At 42.2% G+C, this 23,765-nt stretch overlaps 1 protein-coding gene across 1 annotated transcript; it reads right to left on the bottom strand.

The window, feature by feature from the left end:
• Window positions 1-668: 668 nt before the first annotated feature.
• Window positions 669-22,285, bottom strand: nr3c1 (nuclear receptor subfamily 3, group C, member 1 (glucocorticoid receptor)). Its single transcript, XM_085790044.1, has 9 exons — window positions 21,917-22,285; window positions 20,090-21,276; window positions 8,692-8,840; window positions 8,405-8,521; window positions 7,995-8,282; window positions 7,317-7,461; window positions 6,413-6,543; window positions 5,685-5,842; window positions 669-5,187 (listed from the first exon to the last, which is right to left on the bottom strand). The coding sequence occupies exons 2-9, from the start codon at window positions 21,274-21,276 to the stop codon at window positions 5,035-5,037; spliced, it is 2,328 nt and encodes a 775-aa protein (XP_085646170.1). The 5' UTR covers window positions 21,917-22,285; the 3' UTR covers window positions 669-5,034.
• Between the last annotated feature and the right edge of the window lie 1,480 nt (window positions 22,286-23,765).

The raw sequence follows: 23,765 nt of genomic DNA on the forward strand, positions 1-23,765 counted from the left end.
ATAAAAATGTCTTAAACTGCATGATTGAAAATACAATATAACTACAGCGGGGGAGTGGAGGATGCATAGGCTGATGTTCAGTCAGGCTGCACCATTTTCCTTCCTTACAACAGTTTGTTACTGCCCACTTAATGAGGAAATTAATTTTTTTTAAAAACTCTATTTAGGCACACTGCTAATAAAGCTTTCAAATGCAATGTTGCAGATACACTAAAAAACAATTTGTTCACTTCTGGCCATAGCACAGTCAGATCTTTAGCAGTGGATAAAAAACTTAGCTTCACGCTGAGTGGTTGTCTTTTATCATCAGTAAATAAGCAAAAATGATACTTAAAAAAAGAAATAATAAATTATTAGATTGATCAGAGTTGACCAACAGCATCAAACTGCTCACTTTCATCATGACCTCACGTTTTCCCAGTTGAGCCCTGCCCACGTGAAACCAGTGAGAGCAAAATATACAGAATTTTTGGGAAAAAGTATAAATGACCATATAGTATATAGGAGCTCCTCACTTCCTGTATGATTCAGATGAACTGACCCTTTAATGGCTCCTCCATAACAGGTGGTGGAGAGGACGCCCAGTTTTGACGTCCTACATCTGTAAAGGCTGTGATTCAGCACAGACGTCCACAGTCTCCTCCTCCAGGACTCAATAAACCAGGTGCCAGACTGGAAAAGCGCATTTATTTGATGAACAAGTGCTTACTGTGATCATGAGAAGTGGCTTACAACGAGCTTACTGTTTCCATTGTTCATTTTCATTATCGAGTTACTATCATGGCAAACATCAGCGTACAGTTCCTTGTTTTTGAGAAGTACCACACGACGACGTACAGTTCCACCTTTAATCAATGGAGGAAAAGATCAACAGGACTCACACTACAGAGGAGAAATAATACAGAGGGTTGGTATAGAAAAACTATTATCTGGAGACAAACACACCACATTTTCTTTACAATGGATTATATGTACATATTCAGTTTTTTTTAAGCAAAACAAAGCTTTGTTTTTTTTTTTTAGAGAAAGCACATACCAGTGAAACATGATCTGCCCTTGATAATTCTCAAAAGTTAATGTCTGCATATATTTTATACAAAATAGATTTTCAAACAATATTTGGGTAGTGCAAATCTTTTTAGATTCAAGCTGGTTGATTACTTTCACAAACAGTTTGTGTGTGAAAAAGACTGACTCCTATCCTATTCACAGTATTACACAATATGACCAAAGCCATCACGTTAGAGTAAAAAATAAAAATGTGTTTATAAAAAAAAAAAAAAAAGAGGAAGAAAACAAATAGTTGTACATTTGTCTTCTATGAGCTACTTAAGTTTACACTGACATTGTGTTGAATTTGTCTGTACTTGCTTTGGTCACCTTGTAGTTGAACATCAAATAGGCTTTTTTGTGCAGTCTTGGTGAACTGATTACGGACTAAAGTTTATCTGTTCCTGAAGTTAAAGTGTGAATCTCCTGTATGCAAATAGCTTATATCGGAAAAAAAGAAGAAGAAAAGTTAGCAACCACATACTGTTATGTGATGGTGATAGATTATCTGTTATTTCTATTGCATATTCAGTTGTCCTCCTCAAAAATGTACAAGAGGGTAAGCATCGATACATTTTTGAGCAAGAAGAGGCAAGTGTGTGATTTCATATATATATATATACCTGTTTAAATGACGAGCAGCAGCAGCAGCAGCAGCAGAGACTTGGATACACTGAATGTGAAAGTAACCCATGAGTAACCCCTATGCAGTTTTAATGAAGATCTGTTTTCTTTTTCTGAATAAACCTTAGAAAGAAAAATAACAAGCTTCCTGTTTCTGAGCCAGGATATAAATGTCAACGGTGGCAGCACATTCGTTTAACTTTCCCAATCTGTCAAGTGAACTGTTTTTTTTTGTTGTTGTTTTATTCTTATTTTTTTTCCTGACAAAAAATATGCCATAAATAAAAATTAAAAAAAATCACAGAAGCAGATACGTTTTGGGAAAACCAAACTGAAGGTTTTTGGTTCTTAATATCTGGACACTAACGACTAAACACGAACGACCACATACTGTGTGAATCAGACAATTTCAACAACCTGAGTGTGGGAGTGGCTTAACATTAACGACTGTTTTTATACTTGTTGGGACAGTTTAGCAAAGAGTGAGCCCTGTGTAGTCGACCACTTGACATTGTTACCTAATTATTTCTAAGCAACAGAGCTATTTTCTTTAAAATGTCTACAACATTTCCTTTAAACTAAATTTTCCTCTTGAAGGTTCACATTCATGCCGAAAACCTGGATTCATTTGTGCTTTTGAACACAAACAGCATGTCAGGGTTATGAAACACACTGATGACAAACTAAACAGACAAGCTCGACTGATGAAAACATTGCAACACATTTCAAATTCCCACTGACTTACACCACATATAAAAATAGGGATACTGACAGATCTACGTTATTCTGTGTGACTACACAACACAGCTGTGAGTGCTTTGTGTTACCAAATAAACAAAACAAAACAAAAAATCATCTATCGCTCATCAATAATGACCTCAATCAATTCTCTACATATCAGACAAATTTACAGGCTTCATAGCTGGGACTTCTTTCCTCTTCTGATGCAAACACTGAACTTTCAGCATCACTGAAAACAGACAAAACAGGAGTTTGGCACTGAAATAGTTCCCAGAGAATAAAGGATCCATTTTGCCTGCCTCCCCAGTCAGTGACGCTACACTTTCACTGTGGCGCGACTCTACGAGGTGACGGATGCTAAGTGCTTTCCAAACATTGGGGTTTCGACTAACAAACAGACAAAGACATGAACGTGCAAAAGTACTAAAAGACGCAGAGACGTGAAGACAAGGTGCCTAAATGGGACAATAACAAAGCTGAAGGTTGAAGTCGGAGAGGTTGAATGTTGTCAGCAGCTGTAAGAGGTTTACAGGGTTATGAATCTGCCAACAACTGATCCAAAGTGCTGTTCAAACACGCCGTCATATAAATGCTGTCATTTTGAATAAGGAGTCCAACATTTTGGGAAATATGGATTCTTTTTTTACATCCAAAAGAGAGTTAGCTTAACCTAGTATAAAGACTGGATAGAGTCTGAAATATCAAAAATCATTAATATGTTATATCTCATTTGTTGGATTTATATAAAAACTGAGGAGTAAAAAGAAGAGTCCAGCAAATTCCTAGTCCCAGCCAAGAGGTCGCCCGTCACGTAACCCCACTAAAGCGGTAATTTGTTGCGTTTACATTCACATGATTTTTACTGAGGTTTAGAGGTGCTGGTGGAGAGTGGACAGTCGGACGAGCCGTGTCCCCGCTTCCAGTCTTCATGCTAAGCTAAGCTAAGCGGCTCCAGCATCAGATTTACTCAATAAACATGACACTGGCATTGCTCTTCTCAACTCTCACAATGAAGGCGATTATGTATATTTCCCAAAATGTTCCACCGTTCCTTTGATAAATAAAAGCGACGCAATGAAAACAAGCTTTCAATAACATGTTTCCTATAGTGGGCGGTTACTGAGAGCGTGGATATACTGTCCAAGAGGGATCATCAGTGGCAGAATCATGACTGCATCTTTGTCAGTTTTTCCAAAACAGACTGTAAAAAAATATTTTAGAAAGTGAAGGACGGTTAATTCCTAACCAGTCTGAGCCGTGGCAGAACCACAGAAAAAAAGAGCTTTCCTGAAGAATTATAAACGACATAATCTTGCAAACACAATAAAATATGCCCTCTCATTTCTGATTGGTAGACGCACAAATCTATCATATTCCATTAATCGACTACTGGGGCTGAAGTGGGGACTAAAATAAACATCAAAGTGGGCTTAACTAATAAAAAATAGTTCTAAATTGCATCTACAGTGATATAGTAAGACTGGTACAGCATAACAGTCTTTCTTCACAGTCTTTTAAAGCCTTTAAGCAGGGTTTTAAAAAGTGCTCCAATCGCACTTAAACGTGGAGTTTAATGTGTGGGAGGTTGCGCTAAAGGAAGCAGGCTTTATATTTTCTTTCTCAACATCGAGGATAATTTCTTACACACGGAGGATGGACCGAGCTGCCACTTCTAAAGATAAACACAGCCACTGGAAAAAAAAAAAAAGAGGAAAACTTGCAACTGCATGTAATATAAAATGTACAATCAACATACGATGAAGGAAGACCATGACGGGTTAAAGAGAAGCACACCTTGGACAGGTTAGAAAGAAAATGGCAGATGATATTTGAAGCAAAAAAGGCACATTTTTTTTCCCTTTTGTGATAGACGTGTGTAAACCTGGAAGAGGTTGGCTTGTGGCAGAAATCATCCTTTGAATGGTCGCGCAACAAGCCAAAAGAGAAAGAATTGTTTTGTATGTCCAAAGTATCAAAGCAAAGCTGAAATATATTTTTTTAAATGATTGGAGAAGAGATTTTTTTTTTCCCATATGACTGATAAACATTTAGTTTCAACCTCCTGTAAAAACTAAAAGAGGAACATACAGTCTAAAAGCCTACTTAAGAGCATGTTATTAATTAAGCTTTGTTACCTTCCCAGGTAACGACAACCTGGAAAATTGTATAAACTGTTACAATTTGAAAATGTAGAAAATACTATCAGAACCTTTACATAGATATTTGTCTTATCTATTTTAGATATCGTTCTGTATTTGAAGGTAAGAAACCTGAGACGACATGGATGTTAAGCCTATTTCTCTTTGTGATTATCTTTTATCTTACAAATATTTCCTACTTGTTGTTATACACTACATCTTAGACTGCTCAACAAAACAAAACCTCTGTGCTCACTGTCTGGTTTCTACACTCCAGTCTCTCTCGGCTCTCTCCCTCCACACCCGGAGGGAGCCACCACACTAAGTTGCATACTCGCTCCCAAAGAGACATCATTCACTCCTCGCCTCGGATCCTCGGTCCTCTCATCGACACTTTACGGGGTGGGGGGGGGTGGGGGAGGTGGGTGGTGAAAGTGATGTGGTGGGAGTTTTAAGGCATTGTGTCTGTTAAGGGGCTCAGTCATTTCTGGTGGAAGAGGAGAGGTTTGACACTGCCTGCCTTAACTTTTGGTAACTGGTTGCTGATGATCTCCGCCAGCATCTCTGGGAACTCCACACTCAGGGATTTATTCACAAAGGTGAAGAAGCAGAAGCTGAGCAGCCCGCCAACCACCTGCACACACACACAGAGAGAGGACCATGTCAGTAATATAAACACATAGAGGGGTTGGTGGAAAGCTTATTTGATAAACTCCGTCATACATGCAAACGATACCGATGAGCTACGCAAACATGCTTTAAAATTTAAATCATTGGGGTCACTCTTGGTGGATGTAAAAGATGACACTACAACATGGAGACCTGAGTGGCTTGGAAACAGCTATGTGTGGGAGTTAAAGCTTTTCAAAGCAAAAAAAAGAGTAAATTACACACTTAAAAATGTACACACTTCACATGTATATGAGGCAGAGTGGTTATTACAATATTGTTGCAGCTTATAGAACACACAATTTGTACTGAGCAACTATGCGTTATTGAGAAATTCATTTCTTTAGCGTCTCACACACACAGTGCCGCACAACCAGCACATGAAACAAAATCATTGTTTGAGGGTTCACTGAAAAGCTGCAGACTGCAGTCGGTCACTAAGCGCCTGCTGGGTCTCTGTACCTCATGCATGGAGTCGAGCAGCTTGGTGAGCTGATAGAAACGCTGCCAGTTCTGGCTGGAGTTCTCTTCACGCTTCACGATGGCTTTCCCCAGCTCCTTGATGTACGACATCCGGATCTCTTCGAACACCGCCTGGCTCTTCAGGCCATCCTTTGGCACTGTGTGTGAGAGAGAGAGGGACTCAAGGTCAACATCTGGGACAGAGATATGAATATTCGGCACCGTGCCAGCTGTCAGTGCCGATACTTCACACATAACACATCACAACTTTAAATTGCAAAAAGAGGACGGACATATTTCACATTTTTAAATCACAGTAACTGTCCACAATGTTGAGGTCAAAAATAAAATTAAATAAAACTAAGGTCACTTCAGTGTGCACTACTCAGACACACCCTGAATGACGCTGTGATGACTCTTAAGGTGTGTTCAGCTACCTGCAATTATGGTTTTAAATACACTTCACATTAGCTTGATTATAATCAATGACTCTTAACTTGTGCACTACGACAATTAAATTAGTCATGTGCTTGTATTCAATTTCTTGATAACACTTGGGTGAATGTATTTAGAGAAGAGCAAGTTAGGTAATGAGTGGGGAGAGGCCCTGTGCATACATCAACATCATCTTCCAGACGGTCCTGGATTAGTCTAATGGCTTTTATAATAACTGCGTAATTGCGACGCCTCCTTCCACAAGTGATAGTGTTTGAGGTGAGAAGTCTGACCTGTGCTGAGCAGCAGCAGGACTTTCATGCACAAATACTCGTCGTGGGAAACCTGCAGCCGCACAAACTCGCTGGAAATCTTCAGCATCTGCTCGCACTGGTCGGCCATGTAGGGCAGTTTCATCCGCTCCCTGGTGAAATCAGACAAGAGTGGTTGAACAACGTATGACTGGGTTCTCCAACAAATCACAGCTGATTTACAGGGCTGCGGAGAGATGAAGCAGCTTCCTGTCACATCTCTGCAGATGAAATATTGTTGCTGCAAGCAATCTGTATCCTATTTATAAATCTTTCTTCCTGAAATGAGATTCACTCTATCAGGTGCAGAAACTGGAGTTTTTGTGTGATAATGAAGAGAGAAACCATCTTGATAAACAAAACAAAAAAACAGGGTGTAGTTAAATTTAGTTCCGAGGCTGAATAGAATAGTTCCGAGGCTGAATAGAGAACATGACCTCATCTGATATTAATTATGATCACATTAACTTTCAGCTTATGAATATGGAGAAAAAAAAGCAAAAAGCAAAAGGCCTCTTACAGCCCAGAGCACAGTCGACATGCTGACTGCTCACTAGACTCAGCACTGTTTACAAATGAAGTCATCAAATCTACAGGAGAGTGAGACTCTGCTGATACAGTTGACAGACACGTTGACGCTCTGGATAAACTACACACAGAGTGGAGAGCTGCACTGACAGATATAAACAAGATGTGTGTGTTTTTTTGATTTAAAAACAGACAGACAAAAAAAATATGTCAGCACTGAAATTGTAAATGTTTTCATTTTCAATTTAACATTACTGGAAAAAGAGAAAATTGATTTCTCACTGGTAAATTATGATTTTTAACCCAACTCTTTCAGATTCCAGTCAGATTTACAGACTGTAAACAACACAACACATACTCATTGATGACGAGGTCAGGTGCGAAGCAGAGCATGTTGCCGTTGCACTGTTGGTACGACCTCCAGCCCAGACCGAAGGACATGAGGAAGAGCCAGGAGCACTGCAGCAGGGTCATCTGGTCATCCAGGTGAAGGTTCCTGAAACCTGAGTGTGGAGGACAAGGAAACACTTTAACCAGACACCAATACAATCACTGTGTGTGGAGGGTGTGATGGGTGAAGGGACAACAAACAGTAATCAAGTAAAGGTAAAGTACATTGTGGATTATCACATACATTTTGTGGAAGTAAAATTTGTTGGATAGAAATGAGAATTATCCATTTGTCCACTTCTCTCGATTTACCAAATCTCTCCAGATGGAGCAAATCCAGATATAGTGTGAGTGTTTGTTTACACAAATCAAAACAGGATGGTGATTGATTTCTAGGCACCAACTGCCATAAAACCAATAATCTGTCATCAATACTCTGAAACAATATGTGCCATGTAATGCAGTCCTGCCTCCCCCTCGATCAATGCACTGGTGTGTGACAGGCTACCAAAATAAACATGGTGGCCATGTGAGAAAAAAGCATAAACGTGATCTCTGCCTCCCTGTAATCAAGATCAAAAATGTTAACACTACTCAAAAACTTTCTCAAAGTACCGTAGACTGACCCCCTTCGCTGTCCACTAACCTGGCAGAGCTTTGGCCCACTTGACAGCGGAGACGACCCGTCGGCCGCCGAGCCTGTTCAGGGTTGTCATGAGGCGTGTGGAGGTGTCGGGCAGGGTGCTGTCGTAGCCGGCGTAGATGGTGTCCGGCTCGATGGCCTTCAGCAGGGACAGCATCGTGGGGACGAGCTGAGGCTGGAACTTCCCGGGGAGGACCAGGGAGTAGGACTCGACTGGCGGAGGGGACGTCACCTCTGGTGGGTTGCTCATCTGGGCGCCCTTTAAGCGGTTCAGCTTCTTGGTTTTGCGCGCTGGAGGAAGAGAAAACACGGGTGACTGTGGAGGTCGGGGCTACGTGAAAAAAAACAACCAATGCAATGAAGCTAATCTGCGGAGTTCACTATCTGGCGTGGTCCGTGTGATTAATGTGTACCTTCCAGGTTCATGCCTGCCATTAGACACTTGCGGTAGCGGCAGGCCGGGCAGTTCTTCCTTCTGATCTTGTCTATTATGCAGTCGTTCCTCCCAGCGCACAGGTAATTATGCTGCCCTGAGGAGCAGAGAACACCAAGATTAATCTGTTATTTACTTTCATCGCTGTGGCAAAAAGGCTCCAGGGAAGAGCCAGAAAAACTAATTAGCTGTATTACAGCACATTACTTTGTAATGATCGCGCCTTCAGCCAAAAATCACAATAATCCCTGCATCTCAGTTTCTTACCTTCCACTGCTCTCTTGAAGAAGACCTTGCAGCTGCCACAGGTGAGAACACCATAGTGACAGCCTGAAGCCTCATCTGAGCACACCAGGCAGATCTTATGAGTCCCACCTTTCCCCTGTGGTGCGGACGTAGCTGTGACTCCTTCTGGTCTGGATGTAGAGGCGGAGGGAGAGGGATAGAGAAGAGAAATGAATATTAGTCAAATATCATCACATCAACAGATTTCCATATCATGGAGAGTTCAACTGCAGTTTAGATTTACAACTCTGGACTAAAAATTATAATAATGAATGACATGGATACACATATATCACTAAATATACATATCTGCCCATTAGTCAATGTGCTCCTTATGCTTGTTTTCCCTAAACTTCCCAACATCATAATTGAAGGAAAACGGTTTCCATTGTTCCCATTTGGGCCTTAAAAGCTCAAATTATCTGAAATCTGCGGTCACGTAGTAAATCCAGTGGTTGTTATAGCAGCCCTTCTTCCTTTGATTCAACCATAAACATTTCCAGACCCAGTCAGCGGCGGAGGCTGATGCACTTTTCCAAAACGACCACTAGGGGTCGTCAGGCTTTGCTGCATCCATGCACCAGAGGTCCACACCTCCTTTCTGACCTAGTGGCCACAGCAACAACAACGCCCACACTGAGAGGATATTGAGCCCGAGACGTGCGACAACCGTCTGTGTCAGTCCATGTGTCTGCACGTCTGCCGCCGCCGCAATGAAAACAAACTGTTTTATTTGATAAGAGGTGCTCTGAACTGTGACTGCACACTAACACGCTTGTGTATATTTCAGCCAGGGTGCCAAGTTCACTCTTAGTTACACAACATGAGTGTATTGGCATTAAAGCAGGTCAAGCCCCAGTTGTCAGTGGATGCAGTGCAATGGGAAAATCTGAGTGAGACATCAAAGCATAGAGTCTAGAGGCATTCAAACAGCCAGATCTAAAAATAAATAGATAAAAACCTGTCGAGCTGTGACACGACTGAACTTTCTGAGCGGCGCTGACAACTGAGACACTGTGGTAAAAAAAGGCGATCATTTATGTCTTATTATGACTTATATTCACTAACACTGCATGCTGATAGTTTGTGAGCATTTATTTCCTGTAGAGCGTCTTTGACTCACTGGACACAGCTTCATTCAAGCTGTGCAGCGTCACTCCCGCTCACTATGTTGGTTGGTTTTTATATTGTGCAACACAAAGGGCGGCACTTTCTGAACACTGCTCCAGCAGCAGTGAGAGGTGAAACCTGGTTTCAGTTTGAAGTGAAAAAGTATTCCTGAAAAGCAGACAAACCAACACTTTTAAATAATTCTGACGGGCTAAAAACAAAACATTTTATTTTCAGCTTAGTAGATGCAACCGGGAGGATTTATAAAGAGTAACAAACCACAATCCATAGTGTGCACTGTTTTTTTTAAATGTGACATTAATTTGTATCATGTGTGAATGTTCTGATGATCTGTCCATATTCAAACAGCATGTTACTCTGGATCTGTACTTCAGGGGGCGTGAGCGATGTGATAGCAGACATTAGTCAACAGTAATGTGAAAGGTGTCGTTTGTTGTGATGAAACCACAGAACTGTCGCCTGAGTGTGTAGTGTCTCTCTGCTCTGCGTCTTTCTACTCTTTGTTTGGGTGTGACACCCAACTGTATGGGTTTGGTATCACCACCATTACCACCATTCTTCAAACATGCAATAACACTACACCGCCTGAACAACACACAGCAGGCTGACAACGGTGGTGACTAACTAGTGAACACAGTGAAGCATGTTGTAGCCTTTCCCAAGTACAGACAAAGAAAAGACTGATGACTGGACAGTCATCATCATCATCATCATCAAGTGGTCAGAAAAATGGCTCCAAATAAATGCTGACTTTGCTCCTGTGCGTCTGCTGGATGTGTAAAGATGCTACTGTTTGCCAAGAGGTTAGCTATAACAACTTTATAAGGTGATAATATGTCAACATTGTGTTTACAGCTTCTTCCACTGGCATAAAGTTGCCAAAAAGGCCAATAATGCCGTTTTAAGATCACTTATAAAATGCTTTACTATCACTATATATTTTAATATGGGGAAGGATTATTACAAGTAATTCAAATGACAAATTTCTCTGCCTATTGTGCTGGCCTATAACTATGTGGTGGCTAACATCAATACTATTGTATCGAGGCACTGTGGCTCACAGTATTTATTATCAATAGTACAACATCATCATCATTTAATTCAATATTCAGTATTTACTTCCACCCACCCACTGTGATCCTCCACTATACAAAACCGGGTGAAGGCACTTGAGGTAAATGTAATTCATAGAAACCGGTATGCCATCTGTCACTCACAGATGTATGTCGGGTTTCCTCATGGATCACTAATAAGAGCCAAACCACACATGAACACACACACACAAACAAAAGCCCCAAAAAGGAGGGTGTGGAGACCAGCAGGGTGGGCGGGGGCGGCTAATGAGTCCATGGTGATGATGATCTCAGAGGGTGTGGAGGGGTAACCAGTTTGTCCTTCACTGGCCTACTGGGATGGTGTCAGCAGGACAGCTTTACTAGACGGCTTTAGGCTACTGGTTAAAATCCAATTACTGCAGCTGCCACACCTTTCCAACAACAAAATAAGCCTGAGGTGATGTCACTCCTTTTCAGAATTTTCTCAGAGCTACGATTTAGAACCGGTCGATGACGTCCGACCGCGCCGCAATATACAGTAAGCTGCAAATCTGTTATTGTAAGATGTAAACCAATCAAAGCTTGAAAAGCGAAAAAACTTCCTCTTTTAGAAACCATCTGTTTAAGTGTGCGCTCGCCATCGACAGGAAGTTCTTGCATTCCCTCAGAGTTTACTGTCGGTCAGAGAGCTCAGCCTGCAGCACAGAGACAACAGACACCCCAAGATGGGCCTCGACTTTACCAAAAGCAGGGCTGCGAAAGTTAACTGCTTGTTTCTGCAGGAGGAGTGCGATCGATCCGCCTGCGTTAGAATGAGTCAAGCCACTTCACACACTTATGATAATGCTGGTGGCCCAGTGCCCTGCTTAACAATTCATAATCCTTCTTTGGCTTTGAGTGTCACGAGTAGCGTGGCAGGCCCCTGCTCTTTATATCCCAGCCTCTTTGTCACTTCAGACAAACAGCTGTTCGATCTATACCACTACAAGGCCGGGCTAGTTCTTTTTAAAGGTGTGATAGATTATTTTCCATATGTATATCCACCTAAACGCTTGACCTACTTCAGACTCAGCCACTGCGAGTGACTCAAAAACAACCATTTCACTCACTGGATGTCTCTCAGCTCACATGTGGTGACACCCGAAATAAAACTGAAAATGATAGAGTGAGGACGTCCACAAAAATCCGGCTGCCTGGTTGCATGCTTAAAACAAACCGGCGCCCTGTGCTCCTTTGATTATCACTGCTTATTAGTATCGATCGACGTTGCACAAACAGCTCGTCTTCATCCGAAGTCGCGTGAAGAGGAGAAGCAGAAGGAAGTGCTCCTTCCCTGAGGTAAGAGCCACTAAAATAGAAAGGGGAACTGGTCTGCACGCTCTGAATCGTGCCTGCTTGCAGAACAACAACACTGCTTTTATGAGGGAGTGGAGAGAGACAGTGTTTGTTTGACTAAAGACTGGGCTGGACTTCTCCAAAATATCTCCATCCCGTGCCCTCTAATAAAAAGAGACAGTATGCATGTATATGGCTGGCATTCATGCAACATCTTCCGTAATCTTCACAAAGTTGTGCTGCTACTGCAAATTAACACAATGAGATATACAGATGGGACCACATGAACATGTTTTAATTCCTCTGAAAGATCTTCCTTTATTATGCATATGGATGACAGGAAGGGAGATCACAGTCGAACCATCCCTATAACCAAACAAGATCAACATTAGACAATTTGGCAAACATGGTTTTCTTGATAAAGAGTTCAGTTTTTAAATGTAGGCTAATGTCAGTGTTTTTTAAAGCTGGCTTTCTGGGCAATTTCTGTCAAACACTAGACGCAGTAGTCAAGATTAAGAAAATAATTTTGTACTGAACCTTTCAGGATTAAAGTTAGGCAATTAAAATACTTCTGAGGTGGAGGTTAGGGAAAGATCATGGTTACTGGTGGGGGCTGGGGGGTAAACATGAATTCCACCGCCGACGTGGCAGCCAGTCAGACATGGTACAGTATATATCCATTCATCCACTCCACTACAGCAGCACCATTACTTACTGCCACACTTCCTAAAGGGTACACTTGACGCTGGAAGTGGATATGATCTGCAGGGTCCATAATGGTCCAATAAGGATGCAATTTGAGGTAAAAACTCAGCGGGTGTAACATGTTAAAATCTTCCAGAGGTGTTCAGTTAGACTGAGATCTGGTGACTGTTAAGGTCATATGAGCCATATAATTTACATACTCATGAAACTATTCAGCGACTCCCCTCCGCATGTGCAGGGGAGGGTGGTAAACCGGTTTTGTCACTCTAGATTATAATCTGCCACTACACGTATGATGAAATGCATTATTAATAATATAGGAGGGAAATCACAAATGAGATGCACTTGTCACGCTCACAGGTCACATGGCACCTTTAGGCCCATTCGACCTAATGCAGCGCTGCAGTGCTGACCTAGTGTGATCCACGCTCAACTTAAAATAGTGCATATTGGTTAGAGATTGTGTGCAACTTTTGACAGTGATGCAGAACGTCACTGAGTCACATGATGACATTAAAACTTGTGGGTGTGAGGCAGCTTCAGATTTGAGCCAGGCAGTTGTTCTCCTCTGGCAGCATTAAATGGGAATTTTTTCCCCCTCCGCCTCTGACAGCTCAATTTTTACATATGGACACCATACAGACATTTCTTTCCAGCCACAAAGCTGAAAAAATAGATTAGTTCAACAGTTAGTTATTACATAAGACGTAATGACTTCAGCCTAATATGCTTTATTTTACTTGTAACTGAGATAACGATGTTTGCAGTGCAGCACATAGTATATTATACAACTTGTCTAAGTTCCGTTCCTAATTGAGCGTGTAGGACAATTAGTGCTGTTTCTATTTCTGTGCCATAACTACTAGTGCTTTTCACTATTCCTGAACCTCAGGTCTCTGAAACTGTGTAATCCAATCCTTTGCCTCCTTGTGTTATGGTCATAACTTTTGTCATGTGAGTTAAGCTGTCAGAGGTTCAGTCAGCTTTAAGTTCCTTTAACAATGTAAATTCTTGTTCTGTAATGTAATTACCTTGTACATTTGTGGTATGTTACATCTTTATTTCAGAGAGGAAAAACACACACACCTTTAAACCTAGACTTTATCCCATTTTCATCCCTATTTTGAGACAATAAATACATTTGTTTGTCTTTTGTTTTGTTCTTTCCTAAAATGTTATCTAACATTGCCAATAGACTCAAGTTTTGACTGTTTCTTTTAATCTTGTAATACTTTCACATTTGTTGCTAGTGACCCTACCAAGTATTTTTATGAACACTGTATTGGTTCATCAGCAAGATACTGTTACCCTCTGCTGTCATTGTCTCCCCTCCCAGGCTGTATTGACAAACCCGTTTCAATAACAGATACATATTGTAGCCCCAAGCAGCAACTACTGCTTAGCTTCAAACACCAAAGGAGGAAACCAAACCTAACCCATGGCTCAGCACAAGAAAAATAACCCCAAAGGATTTGAGTTTCCATATTAGCTTCCATAATAGGAGCTGTTAGTGACTGTGTGTAGGTGGGAGGTAGCTCCTCGGCCTGTAAAATGAATTGGAGGCTTGCTGCTGCTACTGTGTGTGTAGCTGTAATACCTTCATGTGGATGTGGGAGGAACCCACTCCCAAAGTTTGACTTTGCTGACTCGACAACTGTACACCCAAGTACAGTCAGCATAAGAACAGCACAAACAAAACACAGACTTGTCTATATATCGCCTTAACCTCAATACGGGTACTTTCTATTAAGCCTATTCAACGTAAAAACACAACAAAAACTAAATACGGAAAAAGCAAAACTGTGGTTACAGGCGAATGCGTTATTAACACGAAAGCGACTGGAATGGCTGGCATTTGATCTGGTGCGTTCACTCTGCGCCAGCTGTGGGAGGCGGGAGGGAAAGTAGGTCAGGAGAGTGAGAGCTTCATGGCAGCGCTCTGCAGTCCGCCTGTCTGCCTGACTGCTACAGTGCTCATGACACAGCCACATGCATGCACAAGCACACACCTACACACTCATGCATAATACACAAGGCCAAATGCATGCACACACACACACACACACACACACACACACACGCACACACAAATAAACATCATCATAAAAGATGATTTACAGCTGCTGAAAGCTTCTGCTGACAGTCAAGGACTCTGCCCTTGGTTGCAGAAGCAAAAACAGGGGACGAGAAAGGGAGAGCGCGCGACCAAGCAAGTGAGAGAGATGTGTGAGGGGCGTGTCAGACCAACGCTGTGCATTGAATAGTAACTCTGACCAAAGATTACTCTCAAAACACAGCCAAATCCAGACTGAAAGCTGCTACTATTCATGCACTAAATATAAGGTTTATATAAACCTATAGCTATACGTAAATAGACTGAAGGGCATGAACTGCTCACGTATCAAACCAGGCAGCAACATGCACATGATATACGAGGCAGCTGTGACTGACACCATTTTTTATTTCAACAGCCCCAGGAACCTATAGTCGGTTTGTAGTTGTAGCCCTGAAGTCCTGGCTGAACACTGACAACACTGCAATGATTTTATAAGACTGTGTATTATGAACTGAGACAGAAAAATTAAATGAAAAATACAAAGCTCTCCTATTAAACTCAATCAGTCAATCAGTGTAAGAAACTCACACATTCAACAGGTTGCTACAGAGTCCTGCAGGCATCGCAGCTTTCAACCACAGCCCCACTGACAAGAGTCATACCAACATTTCATCGACACACAATACAGTAAGTGTTGCGTAAGGGAGTTTACATAGGTAGTTAAAGGTGTTCAGAAATGGCCGTTTGTCCTGTTTGTCGCGCCGAGTTTCCACGAGTTGCCGCACAAGTTTACCCGAGTCAGGAAAACGAATTTGATTGGTCGTTATCGAGCGGGCGGGATATTCAAAGCTTGGGCCGAGACTGAGCTCGGTGTGTGTGTGTGTGTCTCAGACATTTGATTGACGGATGACAGATCCAATATCAGTGGCTGATGAATCGTGAGCAGCATGACGCATAATTCGTGTGCCTGTATTATCCAATGCAAAAAAAAAATTACCCCACTTTCATCCCGGATTTACTCAAAAATAGAATTTTGCACAATGTTTGGGCTACATCGTCTGATAGATGAGTTATTACACTAATGTTAAGACCCACAGTGGGCTCAAATTCAATTTTCTTTTCTGTACAGCTTTAAGTAATTTTGCATCTAAAGTATGTTAATTGATTATGTTCACAAGGCTGGTTGAGAGCTTATTTTCAAGTGGTTATCCTACCAAGCTTTTTTCTATCAAAACCAAGCTAAAATTACATCAGAACATATCCATACATCATCTGTCAGTCTGTTACCTTTAGAGCTGCATCAAATCGTTATTTTCATTATCAATGAATCAGCCTACTAATTATTTTCCAATGAACAATAGCTCTATAAAATACCAGAGAACAGAATTGCTCAATGTGATCACTTTACTTATCTCATATTATTACTACTTAACTCAAAGACAACTGAGCACTGGTTTCTAAACATGAGAGCTGTGCCAACCGCTCTATTCAGTGAGCCAGTTTTATTACTTCTGCAAACAGCATTCCTCCACCACACAAAAAAAGGCCTCCATACAACTCCAGTGACCTACAAAGTGCATTAAAACAGTGTCACAGATAACAGGTCTGGTCTACTACATTTCCTTATTGTTGAAGACCCTACAGGAAAAATTGGGGCAGTCAGCAGCAGGATGAAGCATATGGCCGAGTCGTCACAGGCTACGCCACATAATGGGGTGGGCCAATCATAGGCAGAAGAGGAAATGCCACAGTAAAAACAAAGGTTACATAATGCAGACCAACAAAATGGGCTGTGAGATTATCTACCAGAGGAATTATGTGTCTGTAATTTTCCTCCATTAGGGGAAACTCAGTGTTAATTGGGTAATGCCACATCAAAAACCGGTTATCCAATGAGGGTGTGTTTTTCCCAAAATAGGAACAAAGTGAAGCACTTTTCAAGGTTAAAGCATTCTTCAGAGTGTGAGAACCAGTTGTTTGCGAGTCAGACAATGAAACTGAGTCACATTTTAAAACTGCGATGCACTGAATGAACAGCCAGGATATGGAAAATTAAAGTATGTTGAGGAGGGTTCGAAGACTTGCAAAATGCAAAGCAGCAAAATCTGACAGTGCAGAGTTAAGTCTGGTGCTTGGAGCTATGTAGTTTACAATGTGAGAACAAACCTCTGGACTTGGATGATTACATTTTCACCTTCCACAAGTGCAAGTTCTGCAACATTTTTATCAAAAGAAGTGTTGCAAAAAGTCAATGTGTGCAAACTCATCACTCTTGTGAACTTGGAGTGGAGAGGTTGTAATAACCAGTGTTGTGGTTGTACCAGCAAATGGGCCTATGTGAAAGATATGAGTAAATATTGGATTTCAAGTTTGTAGCGTCTGTCACTTTTAAATCAGCGTACACTTTATGCGAATGTTTTTACACATGCTCATGCTCACACTGTATTCTACAACCTCTCACATTTTGCACCTTAATTGCCTTCGCTCTGAGCCCGAGCCTCTGCAGGAAGCAGAAAGTGCACCATTGCGTGAGAAGCTGCAGGACGTGGCGACCTGATGCCAACCAGCCTGAGCCACCGCAACCGAAGGTTCAGCTGATTTCTAACCGCTAAATGTCGCGCAGGTTGCGGTGAATAGCCACTGCACATGAAAACAAAAGAAGACTCCCACTCACTGGAGGTACAAACACACACACAGAAATGTTAAGCTCACACACCGATAAGCCAATATCCAAACACCCACTGAAAATCATCTGAGCTCACACCTCATGCTTAAACACACAGAGACACTCAAGTCTCTAAATAACACAAAGACACTGTGATAAAAGCCACATGTAAAAATGAAAATGAGGTTTATCTCATGTCTCTCTGTTCCTGCTCACCGGGCATTGGATTGACTGTCAGACAGTCATGAAGATACTATCACGCATCATTTGCACAAACAATAAAAACATGACTACATCTGTGCCCTCATTGACACGGTGCATTTCTGCATGCCAGTCTTTGACCTGATTACTCCATAACTGGGATACTGAGAATTGAGGAGGCATGAATGTAAAAGAGACACAGATAAAAGACATGTGTATCTATCTGTCACTTGTCTTGGAGCTGCTGGTAAAGATTTTCTATTGAGCTGCTTCACCACTGGGCCCCAAAGCCACGTTCACAGCTGAACCCATAAAACTCTACAGGGCAGCAAAGTCATAACTGTACAAAGGACACTTTGTGGGGCCGGGTGGAGTCACTGTGACTGGATTCTACATTCGACTGAATGGGAGCTCACTGGAAAGAAAATCACAGCTGAAATTAAGATTCAGCAAAATCACGCGAGTAAGTCAGTGGAACAAGCAGCCTTTTTCCACTCCTCTCAACACAAGAAGAAATTCCTTGTTACAGTACAGACCTGGCCATTTTGTAAAGGCCACAATTATTTTGTCGGCATTATTGAATGACCAGGGGAACTGATATAATACAAGTTAAAACAGCCCACATCTGAGGTTTATTTGAGGCCTAATGCAACCGGAAGATCCAAGAGCTCTGTGAAATATGGCCATTTAAAGTGGATACTTCTGTGAGAGCCCAAGCAACTTCAAAAGGTTACTAACCTGAACAGTAAAGAGAAACTAAATAATAATACCAATAACAAGTTGCTATCTGGGATATAAATATCTTGATGACATATTGGACTTGGGACATGTCATAAACATACCCATTGGTGCCCAGGCTTGTCCAGTCTGGGAGAAACCAGATTAAATGTCTGACAAGGATGAAAGTGGAATTCCCCTGTTTTTGTTTTTTGTTTTTTTAAAACACCATATCCTTCTTCCACATCTTGGTGCTTTTAGCTGCAGTCGTGTCCTGTGCAGCCCATGAGCCTGTCTCACAGAGTAGGTTAATAAATTGGTTAACTAGCCAACATACTGATGAACGATATTAAACTTAGGAAGAGCAGTTTTTGCTCAAGCTTTTTACAACATATGAAATGTCTAACTCTGTGAGGGAAAACTGGAGTCATCGTCCATACACAATCACAGAAATGGAGAAAACGACAGGCTCTCTTTTGTGCCAAGTACAAAAGAACACCGTGATGGATTTAAAAACCCTTGAATTATTTTTTTCCATTATATCAGAAATGTTTTCTTTTGGCAATAATGCAACACTGCAGATTTGCACTGCAGTTCAGTACTGCATAAACCATCTTTTATTATCTTCTGTACTCTTCTCTTCCTCTCTTTCCATACCCATGCCAAACTACTAAACACTTTAATTGCTCTTTGGATTTGATGATTACCATTTTCTATTGCCTTTTGCCCTATTTGACTCTTTGTTTTTTGAAACCGTGTTGACCTGATTTTTCCAAAGCGATCAATATTTACCAAACATCTCAAATACTGTGTTTTATCTAGTGGTAGTGCATGTGACTGGCTGTTAGTTATCTGTAATCAGCAGTGTCTGATTTCTGAAACCAGATAAAGAGAGCCTGCCTGAATTAAACTACACTAAACAGAGATGGGTATGTGTTATTGTAAGAATTATTTTAGATGATGGAATTCAAACGAACATGATTGTTTTTGGTACAGCACCTTCATTTTCTGACTCTCTGTTGACTGCACTTGTCTCTTTCCTAACATTGAACCCATTACCTAACACACAGGGTTATGAGCAGGTGAACCATAAGGAGGGTAAACAAACAACCAGCAGCGCAGCCAGCATTTTAATTAAGGACATTCACCAAGTCAGTGAGTCTCATTGAGCCCAAAACCTCTTCACGTTGACATTTCGGTGACATTTCTCAGGTGAAGTTCACCTCGAAAGGCGGGGAGCTAAAAATGGCTTTTAAGCCTCAGTATTGTGTTCATCCTGAGCACAAAGAATGGCTTTCGAGATCGTGGCAGAACTGTGCTGCCAAGATCTGACTCTCCTCGACCCATGAATGCAAAAAACATATGGTGTGTGTTGGCGCAAAGGAAGATTAAATAAGACATAACTGTTATTAACAGAGAAATACAGTATTGTATTATTATATATAAATTAGTGACATTAAAATAAAAGGTCGGGTCAGACCACACAACTTGAGTACAGCCTTTAATTCTTACCTGGCAGGGTAAGAGGGAGAGGCTGAGAAGGCCTCACTGGCCCTCTGCATCACGGTGTCCCCAAGACCTTGGCCTCTGTTCCAGGCTCCACCAATGGTTGTCACCGGGAGAAACACTGGTTTCTGATCCTTAAGCTGCTGAGCTTCGTTGCTGCTGGAGCTGACTCCAAAGTGGTAGCGCTGTCCTCCTGAGGTACTGACCCCACAGATGGAAATGGGGCTGGAGCTGGGCATGTCTGTGGAGGACGTGCCGCTCAATTGGCAATAACTCTGGCCTGCAGAAGTCTTCTCCTGCTTGATCACACCTGAGGTGCTGAGCTGAATGAAGCCAGCATCTTTTTCTTTCTTCACCAATGCAGACATAGTGGTTGTAGGGGATTGCAGAGAGGTCGTGGACATGCTAGAGCAGGACTGATCTGGACTTGGCATAATGCTACCGTTCAGAGTGACAGAGACTGACCCACTGCCGTTACTGCTCTCAACCACAGCAGACTTCATGTCCCTATCCGAGCCAACGTCCCCAAGCAGAGAGTCATCTGCCAGAGTGGACAGGAAGGCATCATCCCCTGCATAAAAATCTGAGGGAGACCCGGTGAGCTCAAAGTCATGGAGGAGGTCCAGAGTGTTGTCACTGAACAACTTCTGGTGTACATCCACATCTTTCCCAATGTGATCAAAGGCATGATCGAGGTCAATAGGATCCTGGTCTCCCTTATCCATGGAGAAATCCTCTGTTTTCATGTGGAAGAAATTGGGATCTGATCCTCCAATGAGAGAATCCATTGAGGATTGGGTAATGTCTACTATACTGGCCTCCAACTGGGGCAAACCGTCGCCCAAGGTCTGACGCCCAAATGTAAGGGATGTGTGGGGAAACTGCAGCTGCTGCTGAGGCCTCTGGTCTTTGGTTAGGCCCCGGGGCTCTGGGTCTTCTGACAAGGGGCCTACGGTGGCAGTGAGAGAGGAAGAGGTGAGCTCCTCGGGGAGGGGGCTGTTGCTCAGGCCGTTAGGGACCTGTCCTGGCTGCATCAATGGGCTGGATGGAAGAACGACAGAGGTGGCAGAGGTGATGGCACTGTGGGGAGCCACTTTCAACAGACCTCCCTCCTCAGGGCTTTCAGTGTACACCAATTTGTTTAACAGATAATCTCTTCTGTATGTTATCTTCTTCACTCCACCTTTATCCATCTTTTAAGGGAAGGAGGAGATAGACAGACAGAAAGCATTAACAGACGAAATTGAGTCAATAACCACAACATTATTAAACCCAAGAAAGAGAATAGCAGATGTGCTACACAGCCATTTCTGATACGATTGACTAAAGTGTTTACATGGTTTAAGGTTAAAGTACCTAACGCTGGGTCGGTGTCAGACCAGAGAAAGTTGTCAGACATGCCCACTGCGCGCCCATGATAGCTAACGTTAACGCAGCTAAGGTTGGCTAACTAGGATAGCTATTGGCATTTGTAAAATACTCTCATTAGCGCAGAGCCAGGCTTTAACTCATTTTATACAATGTACTTAAAACAAACACACACAACAAGGGTTGGCCCACAAACCCCATACGGAGAGACATTGAGTCACACAGGTCTAAAATAACAAGCTACGGCTCGCTGACATGCTAACTAGCACCGTGGCTAACAGTTAAAGTGGCTGTGTGCCCGTGCATTTCTCTCGGATGTCGTTGACAGTAACGTTAGCGTTAGCACCCGAGCTAACTTAGCCCTTATAATGGCACAAAATACAGCGTAAAATGAGCTGCAGTGCAGTAGCCACGTCTAGCGAACTCATATATAAACTATAAATGTGAATAAAAGCCCATATTTACCCTTGAAATGACCGGTTGCTTATGTGTGTCCACAGGTCGTTAGTCAACATTGTTTTGGTTGAAAGTGGCAGTCCACAGAGCACGCAACACTGACTCAATGTTTGTTAACGTGTCTCCTTGACGCGTCGTGTCCTATCTACATGTCTGGATAAAACGACAAAAACACCCAAAGCCGAGTGAGTGTGAGAGAGTTTTCCGTCTTCCAGTCCGATCTAGATCAACATTGTCACGCAAACCGCGGTAAACTGGCGAATCTACGGAGATCCGCAGCTAGCCGTCAGGAAAGTAAAGCGCTAACCTCCAGGAAAAACATACAAAATGGAGAACAGGGCAAGCCAGCCCCATGGCTGACCTGTTTACAACGCGCAGCGCCGCCCGCTGGTCGAGTCCGCCCACTGCTGCCTGCTGCACGCTGGAGGAGCTCAAGGTAAAACTCCTCAAGTGGGGGGATTTAAAGTAACATGAAGAACAAATTAACCATTTGCGCAGGGAAATAGCTGCGGTGCATATGCTCGTGTTTTCGGAAATGTAGAAAGGGTTAGGGTTAGCTAGCCTATAACATGATTAATTATGAAAAGGCTAATTGATGCGATCTATGCGTATAAAGCACAATTAAGTGTCCAGACAGAGAGACAAAGGACAGAGAATGAAGTGCAAGGGCAAATCGTGCGCATCAAAACGCCAGTGTTTTCCTGGTTTTACATGATTGTTCACACAGCTGGACGGAGAGGAGGCTTCACTGTCTTGCAGCTGTTAGTGGGGCATTTCACAGCCAGACAGCCAGACAGTGAGGGAAATTATGAATGGACACAGCGGTCATTCACAATTCGTGTGAGCAGGGCTGAGAATGATTTTTATTTTCACACGAGAAAAGTACCAAAGACGTAACCCAAGACTAAAATAGGGGGATATTTAGGGTACACTAGGATTAGCCTACATTTGTGCCAAAAATATGTCCACATGTCAACTGAACATGTGACAAAACATTTGTCCTTATGTTTAACTGCACTGTCACTGGACAGGGATATTGTACAAATTGACCAGATGTTTAAGAAAATGGGAATACAACGAATAACAGTAAATTGAAAGTTGACATAAACAACAACTACAAGTGTTGTAGCCTACAATGTTTCCCATGAAAGATCAATGCAATAGGCCGGGTGGAGGCGCTGCAATTAGACCCCCCCTACAATGCAATTTTAGAAAAACCACGCCTCTCCCCCATAAGTCAAACTGATTTGAAATATGACAAGTCTAGGTCAGATAGATGCTATCAAACTACAGTAGGCTACCACTGGACGCCGCTAGGGGGCGTAGACTCAATTACACTCATTACAAATGGCAGTTTCTCAAATGAAATAGGGGTTTTATTAGGCTACTTAAGTTTATACGTTTTCCTCACAACTCATTAGGCTACGATGTCAGTGGCTAAAGTGACACTTCTTTGTCAGTGCTTTGATGGTCCACCTGGAAATAATCTGTTTAATGATAGGCTACTGTATCAAAGCTGGTGTGTTGGGGGGCGTGCTTGTTTGATTGACATGTCAGGTGTGCATAAGGCTGCAGGCCAAACAGAGTGGAGCTCAAGGCATTTACTGATGGAGGTGTGTTAAATAACTTGTAGCCTACTTCTTGACATTTGATGATGAACAGGACATTTTCATGGACAGCATTCAGTATTTTTGGTTAGCCTATAGCTCCTCGGTACTGGACTGATAAAACCAGCTTTTTGGTGAGTAGGCTAGGCCTAGCTAGCCGTTTATTTTCTAAATGCCCGAGAGACTGCTGAAATGTCCTCCTAACATTAAAAAAAAAAAGTTAGTAGCCTACATTTTCTCGTATGTGTTTT

This window comes from Trachurus japonicus, chromosome 10 (genome assembly GCF_045865225.1).
Source record: "Trachurus japonicus isolate A0001 chromosome 10, Traja_1.0".
NCBI classification, from domain to species: domain Eukaryota; kingdom Metazoa; phylum Chordata; class Actinopteri; order Carangiformes; family Carangidae; genus Trachurus; species Trachurus japonicus.

Excerpts from the sequence above, each read along its gene's own strand:
- nr3c1 (XM_085790044.1), bottom strand. The coding sequence starts at position 21,276 with ATGGATAAAGGTGGAGTGAAGAAGATAACATACAGAAGAGATTATCTG. Across the intron at positions 6,544-7,316 it reads CCTGACCTCGTCATCAATGA|GGAGCGGATGAAACTGCCCT; the intron begins GTATGTGTTGTG and ends TGATTTCACCAG. Across the intron at positions 5,188-5,684 it reads TGCTCGACTCCATGCATGAG|GTGGTTGGCGGGCTGCTCAG; the intron begins GTACAGAGACCC and ends GTGTGTGTGCAG.